The 18,787-nt window shown below is 37.5% G+C and overlaps 1 protein-coding gene across 15 annotated transcripts in view; it reads left to right on the forward strand.

Moving 5' to 3' along the window:
- The window catches only part of PIAS2 (protein inhibitor of activated STAT 2), a 130,191-nt gene that overhangs the window by 27,430 nt on the left and 83,974 nt on the right, over positions 1-18,787 (forward strand). For all 15 annotated transcript variants that reach the window (XR_010407192.1, XR_010407193.1, XM_064577644.1 and 12 more), the window contains 3 exons: positions 9,459-9,543; positions 18,285-18,335; positions 18,689-18,779. Coding sequence is in view for 13 of the 15 variants with exons in the window: in XM_064577644.1 (XP_064433714.1) it covers positions 9,459-9,543; positions 18,285-18,335; positions 18,689-18,779 (227 nt within the window). In the remaining 2 variants the exon portion in view is untranslated. The remainder of the gene's footprint in view (positions 1-9,458; positions 9,544-18,284; positions 18,336-18,688; positions 18,780-18,787) is intronic.

Genomic DNA, 18,787 nt, shown 5'->3' on the forward strand with positions numbered 1-18,787 from the left:
ATACATATGTTTTTCAAGAGTCCTGCCTGTCATTGTTTTTATGAATTTATAAACTGATTCTTGTTTTAAAACAATAAACATTTCCTTATCTTGCTTCCCCTAAGGAGAAAAAGAAAAGAATTTTCTTAATGTATGTAATCTTGTTTTGTCAGATTCATAAAAGCAGTGATCTAAGAAATGCTCTTTTAGACTTGGAGGTAAAAAGTTAGAAAATCCACATCAGCATGTAGTCTGCCAAATGAAAGTAGAAAAAATTTAATCATTTCCAGTAATGACCTTTAATTGAAAACTTTCAGTGTCACCGTGTCTAAAGCAATGTAATGACATCCAGAAGTTTCCTTAATTTTTTATTGTTTTATAATATTGAAAATACACAAAAATAGAAATTCTGGGGAAGTCTGTTTGGAATCCTGCTATAGAGAAACCTGTTTACATTTGGAGATTGAGAATTAAAAATCCTCAGGAGTCAAAAGAGATATCAAATCCATATTTCAAAGCACATATTCTTGACATCTGCAAGCCAGTCTGTGTATTCTTGATTTTATATACAGTTGATTAGATGATTTCTAAGCCATCAACATATTGTTAAGTAGGAATTGATTGACAACATGAGAGAGACTAGAAGAGCCATGGTAGAAAAAATAGACACAAGAGGTCAAAAAATGTTACTCCCAAACCTCTTGGTATATTGAAACCAATAGCCCCTTAGTAGTGAGGGAGTTGCTGTTACATCATGGCCCATGTACTGATGCTAAAAAAAGAACCCAAGAAACAACCATGATGTATATATTCTATTAAAAGAGATACATTGTAATACAGTTTTCTAGTTTGGAATTATTTCTATTCAAAATGGTTAAAATAAAAATAGCATTTAAAATGGTAAACTGTGGCATCTGAAAAATAAGAGTGTACACAATACTAAATGAAGTTCTCTGTAGCTAAGGTTTTTATAACAAATGGATAACCCCAAAATTCAAAAACTAACAAATCTCTGTTCTCCTCCCTTAAATAGCTGTTCTGATTTGCTTTCACAAGCCGTCTTTCTCTCTTCTTTTCAGTTGTCTTTTTCCTTCTTTTCTTTTTTATGACAACTTTTGAAGATGAAATCCTTTGGGAATTTTCTAGTTAAGAAATTTGTCTGTATTTAATCTGTACAAAAAAGAATATATATAAAACATTAAAGCATAAAAAACATCAGTGAAATGAACAGTAGTGAAATCACTACCTAGTTTTGTTTTTTGTGTTCGTTTTGTTTTTTAAAGTTGGCTCTAGCATGGAGCTAGTGCGGGGCTTGAACTCAGGACCATGAGATTGTTACCTGAGCTGAGATCAAGAGTCAGATGCTTAACCGACTGAGCCATTCCGGTGTCCCCCCACTGCCTAGGTTTTTAAAAAGAAACATCGGCAGTATCTTCAAGCCATCTCCTTGCCTTTTCTGAGTTAAATCACTATTCTGCGTTTATGTTCCTCTCCTTTTCTTGTTTTACCATATATGTGTTTTAAAAAAAGTAATGTTTCCCATCCAAGTACTAACCAGGCCCAACTTGCTTAGCTTCCGAGATCAGACGAGATCTCTTTTGTGACTAGCTCTTTTTGTTCACTCTGTTTTATAAGCTTTGTATGTTGCTACATCTAGCTGTTTGGTATTTGGTGAAATACCTTCAATGTATTTTGAGCCTTTAATTCCTTAAAACTTCTTCATTGTGCTTTTCAGATTACAAAAGTAATTTATGCTAGTAACTGAAAATTGAAACATCATAGAAATATAACAGAAACGTCCCTCATAATGTCATATATTACCCAGCTAGAGTTGTATCAATAGTAAACTTTTTCTGCATATGTTTAGTCATCTTCTTTCTCTTCCTATTCATTAAAAAGGCTTTTTCCAACTGCAGAGCTACTTTGCCACATTTCTAGTGAGAGGGGACACTGTTCTACTAGTATCCTCTGCCAATAGCACCTCCTGGAGTTCTGCATCATGATAATCTTTCTTAACAGTGTTTCTTGGAAATATAGATTTGTGGGTTAAATAGACCTGTTATCTTGTAGATGTACCATCACTTAACCAGTATTCCGTGGTGGACATTTTCAGTGATTCTCAGTTTTTTGTTTATTTGAAAGTAATATTTTAGTATCCAGCATTGAGTCACTATTCTTGCAGTTTTTTAGACATTGCTGCTGTTAGCATTTTTGCATATGTGCTTCTGAATACTTGGGTGAATATTTATGAAGTATAATGCCTCTGTGAAGTTATTGGGTCAAAGAGTATGAGTACTTAGTATTTTGATATTCAGCTTTTGTTTCAGCAGTTGCTTCAGAAGCCTTGTGCCCATTTATAATCCAGCAGTGTATGAATGTATTAATTTTTTCTATACCCTCATCAGCATTGGTCTTTTATTATTGGTCTTTTAATCTTTAAAGGATGAGAAATTAATAAGAATCAACATCTTTTCATATTCTTAAATTCCTGATTATTAGGAAATACTCATTAAGCTTTTGGGTACAGTTGAACAGGTTTAAAGTGATGTACAACTAATGGAAAGCCATTAAAATAAAACCTCACTTCTAAGGAGTTTGGATAAATTCAGACACTGTACACATTGTTTTTATTAACCCAGTTAACGAGTATATAATGAGGATTTAATTTGGGTATGGTCATGTAGTCTAATTGTGGAGAAGCCAGAAGTATAAGATGGCCATTAGGAAGCTTGTTACCTAGTTGGGGAGGTAGTGTTAACATGAGAGCAAGAAGCAATGAGGTATGTGCCTGTATGATGAAGAATTATTAGTTGTGTATCTGAAACTCACATATTTTATCAGCCTCAGGAATGGGGAAGTCAGTCAAGACTTCTTGGAGTAGGAGTGAGACTTGAAGGAGCTTTGAAGTATGAATTTGTCTACTTTGAATTAATGGCATTTATAGGAGAGGAAACACCAAGAAAGGGGAGAACGGTGAGTAGTCACAGGAGTAGAAATGAAAGTGGCATAGTTATGAGACCTGACTGAGGAAGCTGTTTTGAATAGAGAGTAAGACTTGGGGAGACACTGGAAATGTAGGTGTGCTAGGGAAGAGGCGGGGCCGTTGTTATGGAGACGCTTAGAGATAAGGGAGCTTAGACTGGGTTCATTCTGAAATAGGACGCTGCTGAGCAGTTTTGAGCAGAGAAATGGTGATGATAGTGATGCTAAGGGAGACCAGCTCTGCACTTGTGTTCTGATGGGAGACTGCAGAGAGGCAGCGTTGCTATTTCATTTGTACCAACCGTAATAGTTCTGTGTAGGATGGTGGTAGTGAAAAGGGAGAGGAAGCAGCCGATAAGAAAATTTTAGAAAGCAGGACTTAATGACTAATAGGATATAGAGGATGAAGAAGAGGACTGGGGTCAAGGAAATGAATGATTTCTAGTGATTGAAATCATTCTAGTGATTGAAATTGGTAACTATTCTCCTGTTTCATAGTTCTGAATTAAAGTCACTGTTTTTCTAAGAAGCATGAAACCTCAGCACTCTCCCCACATGATCTTTGCAGCTGTTGTATAGGGAAAAAAAAAGTCTTTTCATATTAAACATCACTGATGATTATTAATATAGTGATGGTTTCTGTCTAGATAAAATTCTTTCAAATGACTCAGGTTTCTGAGTAAATTTCATTAAATTAGAAAAATTTAGGTGTGTATATAGGATTAGCATTTAAAAAGTGTTCACATAAAGCAATGTTCAATGATAACTATTTGTAAACAATTGAATATTGGAATATAGAATCACTCAGGTGTTCACTGAAAGCATTGTGTGTGCCTGTTCCAATGTGTTAAGAAACGAGTTACCAAAAACCAGCTAATTTGAGAATATAGAACAGAACTTTGTATATTTATTTCTTCTATTAGAACTGTATGAGAGGGGTGCCTGGGTGGCTCGGTTGGGCGACTGCCTTTGGCTCAGGTCATGATCCTGGAGTCCCGGGATCGAGTCCCGCATTGGGCTCCCTGCTCAGCAGGGAGTCTGCTTCTCCCTCTGACCCTCTCCCCTCTCATGCTCTCTCTCTCTGTCTCATTCTCTCTCTCAAATAAATAAATAAAATCTTTAAAAAAAAAAGTATGAATATTATTTTGGGTATATTTTTATTTATACATGTTTGAGGGTGGTTTCCCCACTTTTGATGCAGAGATATGATGGGAAAAGGAATAAAGTAAGAGTATTCTTTGATTGGCAGCCATGGTACAGTTAATTGGTGAGTGATAGGGCAGCAGATAGCTCAGGATAGAGATCTTAGATGATGCAGTGTAATAAACTGTTCATTGTTTTATTTATTCATTGTTATGTTGTGAATTATTTTATTTATAGATTAGCTAGACTGAGCCATGATAACCCACAAAACTGCCTATAAAACATCTTGGTTTATCTCTTCCCTGAGTGGGCCATTTTATAAGCTCCTGTTACCTAGGCACACACTGCTAGGAAGCATTCTTGACCAAATCTAAACCAGTTTATCAAAAGATGTCCATATAACTTTCTGCGGTGGGGGAGCTCAGGAAGTTTCCTGTTTTACTAACAATAGTTAACATTTTTAGGCATGTTAAAATATTTTCTACCTGAATATCTTTTTTTTTTTTTTTTTTTTTAAGATTTTATTTCTTTATTTGACAGAGAGAGCACAAGCAGGGGAGTGGGAGAGGGAGAAGCAGGCTTCCCACGGAGCAGGGAGCCGGATGTGGGGCTCGATCCCAGGACTCTGGGATCATGACCTGAGCCGAAGGCAGACGCTTAACGACTAAGCCACCCAGGCGCCCCTTTCTACCTGAATATCTTACCAAGAAAAAGTCATTATTATTGAATAGTTGGCAAAATGCATCTGTTGGACTGTATTTCTTTTTTTTTCTTGAAATTTTGCTATCTTTAAAAGCAGACATTTTTGATTAGGACTTCTGGAACTGAAAATACATGTATAGTGCTGTATTGTTTTCAGAATGCTTTCACATATGTTACTGCATTTGATCCACAAAACAGCCTTTATTTTTAAATTTTTAAAATTTTTTTTGTGAGCTGGGGGGAGGAGGAGAGGAAGAGAGAGAATTTTTTTAAAAATTTTATTTGAGAGAGAGAGAGAACAAGCAAAAGAGAGAGAGCCCTAGCAGGGAGGGAGGGGCTAAGGGAGAAGGAGAAGCAGACTCCCTACTGAGCAGGGAGCCCAACGCAGGGCTCAGTCCCAGGACCCCAGGATCATGACCAGAGCTGAAGGCAGATACTTAATTGACTGAGTCACCCAGGCGCCCTGAGAGCAAATCTTAAGTAGACGCCACGCTGAGCGTGGAGGCTGATGCAGGACTCAATCTCATGATCCTGAGGTCATGACCCCCACAAAACAGCCTTTAAAAGGCAGATGAGGGGTGCCTGGGTGGCTCAGTCGGTTAAGTGTCCGACTCTTGATTTCAGCTCAGGTCATGATTTCAGGGTCCTGAGTTTGAGCCCTGCATCAGGCTCCATGCTTAGTGCAGAGTCTGCATGTCTTCCCCCTGCCCCCGCTGCTGCTCTTGAGTGCATGCGCACTCTCTGTCTCAAGTAAATAAATAAAACCTTAAAAAAAAAAAGCAGATGAGCAAAATGTTACTCCCATTTTAATTGAGGAGTAAAGAAGGACTTGGAGATCTTACGTGAATTTCCTGTCATTGGGTAATAACCAAGGGCTAAGATGAGGATACAGGAATATTCTGGTCCATTTATGCTTAAAAAGGTAGAAAGAACCAATATCCACAAACCTAGAATAGTCATAAGTATTATGTCATATCAGCAGGCCTCATCAGTTAGTAATTATAAATGAAGCTAGACATAATGCTAGAACCTGGGATTTATAAGATTAATGCTAAAATTACTTCATGAAATTGTGGCATAGTTTTACTTATTATTGCTGTATAATATACCATTCCAAAGTACAGTGGTGTAAAACAACCATCTTACTATGTTGGTGGATTTTCCCTGTTAAGAATTGGAAGTTCCAAGAGTGTGTGGATATGTCTCTACCCCAAGATGTCTGGGGTCTTAGCTGAAAAGACTTAGGGGCCGGGGGTGACTTGATGGCTAGAAGCTGGGATCATCTGAAGGCATCTTCACTCGTGCGGTGTCTTTGCTACCTGTTTGCTCGGACTCGGCTTGGCTGTTGGCTAGAGTATGTATATAAGGCTTTTTCCCCTGGTCTAGTTTGGACTTCTTTAGAGCATGAGAGCTGGGTCTCAAGAGAGTGTCCCCAGAGAGCAAGGGAAAAGTGCATGGTGCTTTTATGATCTAGCCTTGCAACTTATATAGCATCACTTATGCCATCAATTAAAGCAGTCACAAAGGGCCATTCAAGTTCAAAGGGAGGGTGATAGAGACCCCACTGCTTCATTGAAAGAATGTCAAGGTTATGAGAAGGGCATGATGCGAGATATTGTTGTAGCTGTTTTTGAAAAATAGAATCTACCTTATGGAGGATTGTTAAAAAAGGGTTTGAATAAAGTCGTATCTGACTCACGCCCCTGAGTCATGGTCTTTTTCCTTTGTCATTTGCTGCTGTTAACATAGAAGTGTTCGTGGGGTCTGTGTAGAATTGGTTTTCTGATCCCAAGTTGGAACACTAATGGGAAGAAAATACACTGCAAAACCTGAATCTTTCTGCTTTATATCCTGCCATTCTTTCTCCTGATCTGTATTAAAGTGACAGTCTAGCTAATAGGTTTACCTCATGGCACGTTTGGTGTGCTTTTGGCTGCTGTTCTGTAATAAAATTGTCTTATATAAAAATTGTCAGTGTTAATACAAATTGGATTTTATTAGCATATGCACTATTTTTTTTGTTGCTGTAAGTTCCTGGAATTCAGTTATGGTACACAGTGATGAAGTATCCATTTTTTTCATAGAAACAGGGTAGTTATTTGGTATTATTACAGAAAATTTAGCATCAAATAATAAGTTCAAAACTATGTCAGAAAAATAAAAGCCTCTGCAAAAATGTTAAGATATAAACTGCTAACATTAGGCTGCAAGTTCTGTGAATTGTACATAAATGTTGGCATATACTGACTAAGGAAGCCTTCCAGGTTCAATGTAAGATTCATGGTATATGGGTACTTTTTTGGGTGGGTTGACTCCAGTCACCCAGGCAAGGCCTCAAATACTGGTATTTACGCTGCGTGAATTGACCCAAGGTCCTGCACCCAGCTTTGCAGTAGTACAAACCTGACATTTTTGGTGCACAAGGAATGAATCTATCTCTGGGGAGATCTGTGTTAATCAAGCTGTGTTAATGAAGCAAGAATCACAGCTCTTGGGTAGATAATTTCATTTATCTATTCTTTTTCCTATTGTCATATCTTTTCCTTCTACATATCTTAAAAATCCTGTACGTATCTTAAATATCCTGCCTCTCAATGCCATTACTTTTGCTTTATTTTTATTTATTTTTTAAAAAAGATTTTATTTATTTACTTGAGAAAGAGCTAGAGAGAGCACAGGGAGAAGCAGACTCCCTGCTGAGCAGAGAGCTTGATCCCAGAACCCTGAGATCATGACCTGAGCCGAAGGCAGACGCTTAAGTGACTGAGCCACCCAGGTACCCCACTTTTGCTTTAAAGAATTATCTTTTTAAAGAAATCATAAGAAAAAAACAACATATTCTTTTACCTTTACCACTAATTTACTGTTGAGAGTGATTTTCATTCCTGAAAATTTGGTTTTGAATTTGGTATCATTTCTTTTTATCCTGACAATTTCCTTTTACATTACGTGTATTGCTTATTTGCTTTCAAAAATTCTCTTGGCCTTTGTTTATCTAAAAGTCATTATTTAACCCTGTTTTTGAAGGGTATTGAATTTTCCAGCCAGTTTTTTCTTTCACCACTTTAAAGATGACTCTCGCTTACATTGCCTTTATTCATACTGTTTTTCCCTTGTATGCAATGTGTCTTTTTTCCTTGACTGCTCTCAAGATTTTATAGTCATCATTGGTTTGCAGTAGTTTGATTTTGATGTGACTAGGTATCTTTCTTTGTATTTACTTTGTTTGAGCTTTGATCTGTAAGGGCTCCTCCTTACCCCGTGAGTTAATCAGTATTCTTTCATTATTTCCGAAACTTTTTTTTTTTAATGCCCTGTTTTCTCCTTCTGGGACTCCATTTGTACCTATGTTAGACATTTTGAGGTTTCTGGCTGGATAGACTGAGTGCTTCTACCATTAACTCTGATTGAAAATGCAGTGTGTTCACCTCTAATCTCAAAGGTTATTGAATTTGACAGTTAAGAGGTCATTGGTGCCCTTAACTGGATAGAGAGTGGGAAATGACCTTAACTGTGGGTAGAGAGTGGGAAGTGAAATCTGTACAGTAAAGAGTTGAGGAGTGAATAGGATTGAAGAAATGGAGGGACTTACTACTGTAGCTGTGTGTTTGTGTTTTTTGCCCCATACTTATGTTTGTGACTTAGCATCTTGTTTCATTTTTAGGCCGTCATAAGCCACATTCCTCTTTCTTCCCTCTTTTTTTAAATGTTCTGGGAAAATATGAGCCACTTTATGACATGATTTCTAGGCACATAATTACTCTAATAAACTGCTTAAAGAAAAGTGTTTTACTCAAGGAGTTAATATTTTTCTTGATTTGTTGTGGCTTGTGGATGGAAGGCCTCTGACATTGGATATTTAACTGGCATCTTGTTTATTTATCTTTATGTATCAGGAAAACTGTGGCCAGTAACACACACAAGAGCCATTTTGCCTTGTGAGTTGTTGCAGTACTTGTTAGGAAGCAGAAGTTCTCTGTATTAGCTTTTGCTTTATTTTGTTTTAATGCGTGCTAGAACATCATTGAATAATACATCAGAATAAATGTGTTATAAAGTTCTTTGTGAAGTAAATAGATTTCAGTTTTTAATAAGATAGTCAAAGATGACTTCATTAGGTAATTTTTTTAACTGGATATTTTTCTATATGTAAATAATTATGTATTTTCATTTGATCAACTTAGAAGCTTAAGTTTAAAATTTTATATTAACGTTTTGTGTAGCTGAATATAAAGGGTTGAAAACAAAACACGACAAAGAAATAAAACAAATGAAAGATCACCTAAATCTAGAATAGAGTTTGGGGGGCGGGGGTTAGACTTCCTCAGGTTTTCATTTGATAATGCTATAGTCAAGGATGAAACGTAATTTTGAACAGTTGTGTTATATTTTGACTATGTTATAATTAGTGTTTTAGAATAAAGACTAAATGCTTAAAATTGAGCCTGTTTTAGATTGACTTTGCTTTCATGATTCCAAGATGACTGCAGTTTACTACTACTTTATTTTGGAGTATTTTAACTATAAAAATTTGAGAATTTGACAGACTCTTGATCAGAAATGCATTGTTATTGCACATGGTTACATCCTTGGATTTGTTATCTTTTGGATATTGGATATTGGAATGTTACCTTTTTTTTTTCCCTCCCCAGTTCAAAGCAGTATTCAACGATTTCAAGAGAAGTTTTTTATTTTTGCTCTGACACCTCAGCAAGTTAGAGAGATATGCATATCCAGGTAAGAGGAATGTTTGGAATATGTTTCTTCATGAATGTTGGTGTATTAGTCTGCTAGGGCTGCCATTACAAAGCACAACAGACTGGGTGGCTTAAACAACAGAAATTTATTTTCTCAAAATTCAGGAGGCTTGAAGTCCAAGATTAAGGTGTCAGCAGATTTGGTTTCTCCTGATCTCCTTGGCTTGTAGAGTTTGCCTTCTTGCCTCACTTGACCTTCCTTCTGTGTGCCTGTGCATCCCTGGTGTCTCTTCCTCTTATGAGAACACCAGTTGTATTGGATTAGGGCCCCACCCTTACGACCTTATTCCCATCTTCACATATGGTCAGATTGGGGGGTCAGGTCTTCAACCTGCATTTTGGGGAGACACAGTTCAGTCCATAACAGTTGGACATCATTAAGCAAGCATAGTATACACTGACTAAAGTTAGCTAAATATTTAATAAACAACTCTGTATTAAAAAACAGCTTTAACCTTTGATTAAAATCCAGCTTATTTTTTTGAATTACTTTTTGGCAATAACTTTTTTTAATGAAAATTTTATTCCAGATATAGCAACATAAAAAAGAATTTGTGACAACAGCCCAACGATAGGATGTGCATAAACTTTATCATTCAAACTGAGGCACTTTAAGAGTGAAAGTAGACATCATGTTCTTATCCCAGAAAAATTATTAATAAACTGGCACTGTTCTGAGCTTTGTGGTCACCTAGACCATAAAATTAGTAGAAATCTGAAAACAATTATGAAAAGTACTCTTAGCTTTGCTATTTAGAAAAATTGGAGAAACTTAAAATAGACACATTTATAAAGAGCAAATGAACTAAGTTGTAAGAGGAAAGAAAAGGAAATATGTAGTGTATACTTTTCCAATTAAAAATATAGTCATCTTGGGGCACCTGGGTGGCTCAGTCATTAAGCGTCTGCCTTTGTCTCGGGTCATGATCCCAGGGTCCTGGGATCGAGCCCCACATCGGACTCCCTGCTCTGCAGGAGGCCTGCTTCTCCCTCTCCCTCTGCCCGTTTGTGTTCTCTCTCTTGCTGTGTCTCTCTCTGTCAAATAAATAAGTAAAATCTTAAAAAAATATATAGTTGGGGCGCCTGGTTGGCTCAGTCATTAAGCGTCTGCCTTCGGCTCAGGTCATGATCCCAGTGTCCTGGGATCGAGCCCCACATCGGGCTCCCTGCTCATCGGGAAGCCTGCTTCCCCTCTCACACTCCCCTTGCTTGTGTTCCCTATCTCACTGTCTCTCACTCTGTCAAATAAATAAATAAAATCCTTAAAAAATATATATGTATATATAGTCATCTTTGGTGTTTATAATATGTATGTGACTCTTTAAAATTGCATTCTTAAAGATTTAGTGTAAGAAAACGGAGGCTTTAGGAGGTTAAATGATTTTTCTGGGATTATAGAGTTAAAAGTAGAAGAGTTGAGCAAATTAGAGGTCTTTGCCTCCTGTCAGCTGTTCATTTGAATGCTCATCTTCTCTGAGATGTTAATAATTTACAAAAATAAGGATTCTGTAGTTAAGTTTTAGAAATTCTGTATTCACAATTACATAAGTTCTTTAAGGTTAGATTGGACTTTTTGGTCTTTAATATCTTCATCTGCCTGGTCAATCTCTCAAGATGGTGAATCCAAACTTACGGGCTTCACGTCTCTTCGAAGCACACTAACATCTTGAGGATGCTCTCTTTATGTGGAAGAGTCTGGGGCAGAGTTTTAGATTCTTTCATTAATCATATCACCTTTACTAATATATGTATAGGGTGAGAGTGCTATTGTCAAAATCTCAAATGATTGTATGTTCTGACCCTGTAAAGTTAGATCTCTCAGAGTATTGCATAGATAGACTGCCTCTTCCACAGGCGGGAGAAAAGTGTTGAAAACTAAGATTAAAAAAAAAAAAAGACCATACAAGGATTAGTTCAAGAGATCCAATATCCAGAATAATATTTTCAGAAAACAGAAAATTCAGAGGAGAAAATTATCAAAGAAGTAAAATGAATGTAGCCTGATGTGGTTCATTTTCACCAGGAGCAAGAAGATATTGCAGTGAGTTTTTGTAAATTTGGAAGTACTTTCAATCTTGGGAATAGTAATAAACCAACTAACAAATAAGTAGAATAAATTGAAAATTTTAAAATTATATTTAATTAAAGTTATATTTTATTTTATTTTATTTTATTTATTTATTTATTTTTAAAGATTTTATTTATTTATTTGAGACAGAGAGAATGAGAGACAGAGAGCATGAGAGGGAGGAGGGTCAGAGGGAGAAGCAGACTCCCTGCCGAGCAGAGAGCCCGATGCGGGACTCGATCCCGGGACTCCAGGATCATGACCTGAGCCGAAGGCAGTCGCTTAACCAACTGAGCCACCCAGGCGCCCCTAAAGTTATATTTTATATCCAAAACCTTATTAATATTAAGTTTTGTTTGTTATTCAGCGATGATCCCTTGCTTGAGATCAACGTTTACTATGTATTAGGTCCAAAGCACTATATTATATAACACGTCCACTCTTGTTCGTGAACCAGCTCATATACATAAAATGATCTTGGCATTGCAAGGGGTCAGATGAAGAGAACCAATTTTAGTAATTACAGATAACTGATTTATAGGAGGATGAGGTTACTATTAATGTTGGTGGTTTGGGAAAGCTTCAAGAGTGTTGCATGGGTCTTTGAGGTAAGGAGATTATTTAGAGTATGTTAGATTTAAAGATACAGATTTCAAGGTACATTTTTAAGTGAACAAAAACAAAGCATCAAAATGTGGATAATATACTACCAGTTGCGGGCACCTGGGTGGCTCAGATGGTTAAGCGTCTGCCTTCGGCTCAGGTCATGATCCCGGAGTCCTGGGATCGAGTTCCGCATCGGGCTCCCGCTCTGCGGGGAGTCTGCTTCTCCCTCTGCCTCTCTCTCTCTCTCTCTCTCTCTCATGAATAAATAAATAAAATCTTTAAAAAAAAAAAATACTACCAGTTGCCCTAAAAGGTATGTGTGTGTGTAATTTGCTCAAGTGTCTAAAATATGTCTGGACAAATAAGATCAGCTGCCTCTGTACAGGGGAATTGGATGGCCAGGGCCAGAGTTGGGGTAGTCTTTTTTACTTTATATCCTTTTTGTATGTTTTTGAAGTTTGAACTATGTGAATTATATTAAGTAGTCCAAAAATGAATGACTAAAATTTAAATCTCAACTAAACATTTTGATCATGTTCTGGAGCTGGATCGTAGTAGTGGTTGTACAAGTGTGAGTATACTTAATGCCACAGAACTATACACTTAAAAATCGTTAATGTGATAAATTTTATGTATCTTATGTATAAAAATTAACAAAATAAAAGGCTATTTGTAATCCTCCTTTCAAAGAAAACAAATCACATACACATACAGACAAAGCCTAAGATTTTCAGTCATATAATTAAATAATACAAAATCTTCTTCTTCCTAATAAGTGGAAGTGAAAGTTTGGTACCCATTACCTAACTTCAGTAATTATCAACATTTTGGCAGTGTGTATGTAAAACCCCCTGCCTTTTTCTTGAAATATTTTTTAAAAAGACTTTATTTATTTATGAGAGAGAGTGAGAGCATAACCGGGGGTGGGGGGGGCCAGAGGAAGAAGCAGACTCCCCGCTGAGCAGGGAGCCAAGGGTATAGGGCTGGATCCCAGGACCCTAGGATCATGACATGAGCTGAAGGCAGACAGACACTTAACCGACTGAGCCACCCAGGCGCCCCTTTCCTGAAATACTTTAAAGCAAATCACAAGCATCATATAATTTCAGCTGGAAATACCTCAAGATGGAGCTCTAATTAATTCTTAATATAGTCACAGTAAAATAATAATTCCTTAATATAAAACAATGACTAGCCCATATTCAAATTTTCTTAGTTGTTTCAGTATTTAAACATGGCCTGTGTAATTACTTTTCACTTCTTTATCTCCCAAGATTTTTTAAGAACTTTACTTTGAAGTAATTATAGATTTATAGAAAAGTTATGAAAATAGATATACTCTTTACCCAGCTTCTCTTAATATTAACATCTTGCATAACCATAGTGTAATTATCAAAACCAAGAAATTAACCTTGGTGTAATACTGTTAACCAAACTATAGGTTTTATTCAGATTTCACCAGTTTTTTTTTTGATAATGAACCTCTATTCCTAGATCCAATTCAGGATCCCAGATTACCTTTAATTGTTAGTGTCATGTTAGTCTCTTTCAGTCTGTGACAGTTTCTTAGTTTTTCTTGTCTTTCATAAGAACTTTTGATACTTTTGAAGAGTCCTGGCCAGGTCTTTTGTAGAATATTTTTCAATTTGGGTTTGTCTGATATTTTGTCATGAGATTATGCATTTTTGGCAAGAATACCTCAAGTTATATGCCCTTCTTAGTGTATCATGTTGGGCTACATAATATTGATACATTTTATTTTTGGCAGTGTTAACCTTGATCACTTGGGTAAGGTACTCTCCACTAGATTTCGGCACTATAAAGTTGCTGTTTTTTCCTTTGTTAGTAATAAATACCTTGGGGGAGATACTTTGAGATAAGGCACATATTCTGTTTCTCTTCAAATTTTTGCCCAATGATTTAGCACTCACTGATGGATCTTTCCCTTCAGCAGTTACTTTGTCATAAACACTCTTGTGTTCCAGTGGTGTGATTTTCTGTTGTCCTTATTCTTTTTCACATTAGAGTTATTCTTTCGTAAGGAAGAGCTGTCCTTTCTCCCCCATTTACTTACTCAGTCATTTACTTGGTATCTGCATAGGCTCTTGAGTACTCTGGATTATAATGCAGTACTGTGGTAATTTGTGTTGGCCAAACTGGTCTACCTTTGGCCATTGGCTGATCTTTCAGGTTGGCTCCTGTGCCCTTTGGTATGTCTCCATCTATTTCTGAGCACTACTTTACTTTCTGGCACCACAGAATGTTCTAGGTTCATTTGTAATTTCTCTGCCCCAGTTCTGGAATTGATCACTTCTCTAAAGAGCTCTGTTTCCGCTTTTATAATATTTCTTACCACTCTCTTTGAAAAAAGCGGTTCATTGACTTTGTAGCATATTACACATGCTGGATTTGGATCCAGAGGTACTTCTTGTGGTGTCATTTAACTTCTATGCCTGTGGTTCTCACACTTTGCTGCAAATTAGAATCACCTGAGGAGCTTTTAGGAATCTGAATACCCATGTTTCGTTCATACCAATTCAGTTAGAATCTCTGAGGTTGGAACCCAGTTTTTAAAGCTCCCCAGGTGTTTCCAGTGTTTAACAAATTTGAGAACCACTGCTGTGCATCCAGCTTCTCCCCTTTCCTGTAATGGTAGTAAGGTCTAAATGAGGCTCAAATACATCAGGTTCGGGTGGTTTTGTTCTTTTTATATTACGTCTTGTGAAGATTGACCAGCGAGTTCAGTTCTCTTCTTGGTTTTAGCACTCCCCTTCCATTTGCTTCTACTGCTCCCTGATCATGCTGTCTTAGCTTCTCACACTGACTTTTCTTGCGTGTTCCCAGGAATCAATCTCTGATTCTCTTCTCTCTACTCTGTGATAGTATTCATGAATGTGCTTTGTTATTTTTGCATATTGGTGCAAAATCTCCACTTCGCTCTAGAGTCCATATTCACTGTCCCTACTTCGATGACCCATAGGTACATCAAACACGGCACATTCAGAATTGAACTTGCGTTCCTCCCAGACTTGCTTTTGTTCTTTCATTTATTCATTTAGTCTCACAGCATATATTTATTTACTGCCTATTATGATCCAGGCAATGTTCCCGGCACCAGGGGTGCAAAGTTGAAAAAATAAACGGGCTTCAAGGAGATTTGTGCTTGGTATATTTCCTCCTGCTACCCGTTTCATTAATGGCATGGGATCTGCCCAAACAGAACCCTCTTTGTATTATCCCACACTTCATCCACCAACCCCTGTCAGTTTGCTGCACTCCACTGATCCTTCTTTTATGTCTCTTTCACGATTTAAAACATGATGCAACTCTACCCTTGAGGGAGGGAGCTAGCATGGTCTTTGCAGTAATACCAACTGGAATGTGAATTCTGGCTCAACCACTTAGGCTTGTCTTTATGCCCCTGAGTAAGTTACTAAAGCCCGCTGAATCTTATTTACCCAATGTAACATAGGAAAAATAATCACCACCTCACTCAGTAGCCGGGGGCATTGAATGTCCTAACTTGCTTTACCTCTTACCCTGGTGAGTAGCAGTTGCCACATTCCAAAATCTGGGCCCCATCCCAGATGCTCCCCTTCTGTATCCTGCCTTCTGTATCTAGTTAGTCATTGAATTCTGTTTTTCTGCCTAAATATCACTCAGGGATGTTTATGTTGAAGCCCTCATCTTTGGCCGGTACAATTGCACTGGTCCCCTGACCCTTCTGCTAACCGTGTAATCTTTCTAAAGCCCTTCAGTGTTTTCTCTCGTGCTTAAAACCCTGGAGTGAAGCTCGTGAAGTCCACACTCCATTGCCTGGCAATTCTCTTCAACATCTTGTTCTACTTGTCTTCTGTCTCACTGCATCTCCTGTCACTCTACTCTTCCCCAGCAGCAGAGCTATCACAGCTCTGTCCCTTTGCATATCCTCTTCCTCCCTATTCTACTTGGCAAACCGGAGGTATATTTTGGGGCCAGTTCTAGTCTCAGCTTTTCTGTGATGCCGTTTCTAGATTTCCCCAGACTCACACTGTCTCACTGTACTACATACTTATTTTCTATTAAAGCTTCATTGCATTTATTTGACTACTTGAATTTACAGACTTGATGACAACAACATCTTACTCCATTTTATATTCTCAAAGCCTGTCACAGTGCCTGACATATAGTAAATGCCTGCTTTATATTTGATGAATGAGATGAACATGTGAAAGTTCCTAGAACAGTGACTGGCAGACACTGAATGTCAGAAGATGCTTACTCATTACACTTCATATTTGTAAAGATACATAGCACATTGCATTTCCCAGTTTATGTTAATTTCCCTTACTGGCATAAAGTATAAATCCTTAGGCAAACTATTTAAAACCCTTTATATCATTTTCCCTATCTTTCTAGTTATGTCTTCTGCCATTTCTCTTTTTTCATATTATGTTTCCCAACCCAACAAGAGTTTGTTAGGTATCTCTGGTTGATCTTCACCCTTTCCTTTGGCTGAGACTCTGCACCGGAGAAGCTACTGTTAATGATGGAAGTGTGTCTAAGTAGAAATAGGCAGAAACACTGCTGTATAAACCTTACTTTCTAGTTTGATTGGACTGTGATGATTGCCTTGAGCTTTTAAGACGAAATTAAACTTGCATCTTTTCTGTAGCACCTATTTTTTGTAACGTACTATCACATTTGCCACATTTTATTTTAGTTGTATATATCTGTTACCTACTAGCATGAGACCTTTGAGAGCAAATATTTTGTCTTTATTTCTTGCTGAACCAGCACCCAGACTCTGAAATGTTTCTTGATTTACATGAGGGGAATGATAAGGGTTACTCACAAGAGGTCAGTGTTGTCTAGGGCATGGGGATGTTTTGAATAGACACTTGAGAAGGGTTGGAGGTTACCGGCGAGGGAAAGTGAAAGCAGAGTTAATAATAGCAGCCGGCTGCTCACACTTGTTGAGCACTTTATACGTCCAGGCACTTTACATGTATCATTAACACATTTAATCATCGCAACAACTCTGTAATTTTCCATCTTTAATAGATGTAGAAACAGAGGCACGGACAGGTTAAATAGTTTGCCCAAGGTCCTGTTTGGGACTGTAGAACTCAAGCTGGTCACTGGTGCTTTACTGCCTTCCAGTGAACATAGTGAAACGAAGACTGGCCCAGTTAGAGCAAGGTGAGGGCAAAATATACTCTTAAGAAAGGACTGATTTCTAGTACTCTTCTCTTTGACAGAGTCCAAGATTGATGATAATGGCTAAGGACAAAACTTCTACACCATAACATGTGTTCATGTTACTTGGGGATCTCATTAAAGTGCAGATTCTAATTTTGTAGGTCTGCAGTGGGGCCTGAGATTCTGCATTTTTGACAAGCTCCCAAGCAATCACAATGCTGCTTCACTGTGGGCTCCTTGGTGGAAAGGCTTTGGAAGGTTCAGTGCCAAAAATATTTTATACGGGACTCTATTAGGTTCTCATGTAGAAATTCTAAAAGGTTCTGTGTCCCTTAATTGGATATTTAATTATAAAGTTGCCGTGGTACAGAGATGCTGAGACTCTAGGCACTTGTTCTTCATTTTGGTTCTGTATTAGAACCACCTGCAATAAAAACTAATGCTCAGTCTGTATTCCAGACCAATAGTCTAGTGAGTGGGTCTTTATATTCTTTAAAAATCACATGATTAAAATGCTCAGCCAAGGTTAAGAACCATTATGAGCAAACAAATTAATTTATTAAACTCTTTTAGAACCGAGGGTGCTTCTTTTCATGTTAAATCTGTTTCCTATGGAAATAAATACTGCATCACGAAAGTTCCTGTGAATTGACAATACCTTAAAATTGCTGTAAAGACACGACTAAATGTTAAGTAAATGAGGGTTAGTGTCACTGTAGCATTTTGATTAAGGCTTGTGCTGTTGGTAGGGCAGCATTCATCTTCAAGAATAAGAATAAAAATACTAATAATGCTTTTTTTCTGGTGAGAATGTTCCTGTGAATTCTCGTTGTGCCTTCTCAACCCAGTTTATTTCTTTCCAACAGGGATTTTTTGCCAGGTGGTAGGAGAGATTATACAGTCCAGGTTCAGCTGAGGTGAGTTTGAAATTTTCTGTTAATTTTATACTTGCTGATGGGGTGCCTGGGTGGCTCAGTCATTAGGTGTCTGCCTTCGGCTCAGGTCGTGTTCCCGCAGTCCTAGGATCGAGCCCCGCATCGGGCTCCCTGCTCCGCGGGAGGCCTGCTTCTCCCTCTCCCATTCCCCCTGCTTATGTTCCCTCTCTCACTGTGTATCTCTCTGTCAAATAAATAAATAAAATCTTTAAAAAAAAAAAAATTTTATACTTGCTAACTATGTGCATATAGTCCTGAATTTGAAATATGTAAACGTGTTTGGGTACATTCTTTAAGAATAATTTATGGGTTTTTTTTTCTTTTCTTTAATGCAGACTTTGCCTGGCAGAGACAAGTTGCCCTCAAGAAGACAACTATCCCAATAGTCTATGTATAAAAGTAAATGGGAAGCTGTTTCCTTTGCCTGTAAGTTG

Source organism: Mirounga angustirostris, unplaced genomic scaffold (assembly GCF_029215605.1).
Source record: "Mirounga angustirostris isolate CCGP_5_RB_7025 unplaced genomic scaffold, mMirAng1.0.hap1 SCAF_14, whole genome shotgun sequence".
NCBI classification, from domain to species: Eukaryota; Metazoa; Chordata; class Mammalia; order Carnivora; family Phocidae; genus Mirounga; species Mirounga angustirostris.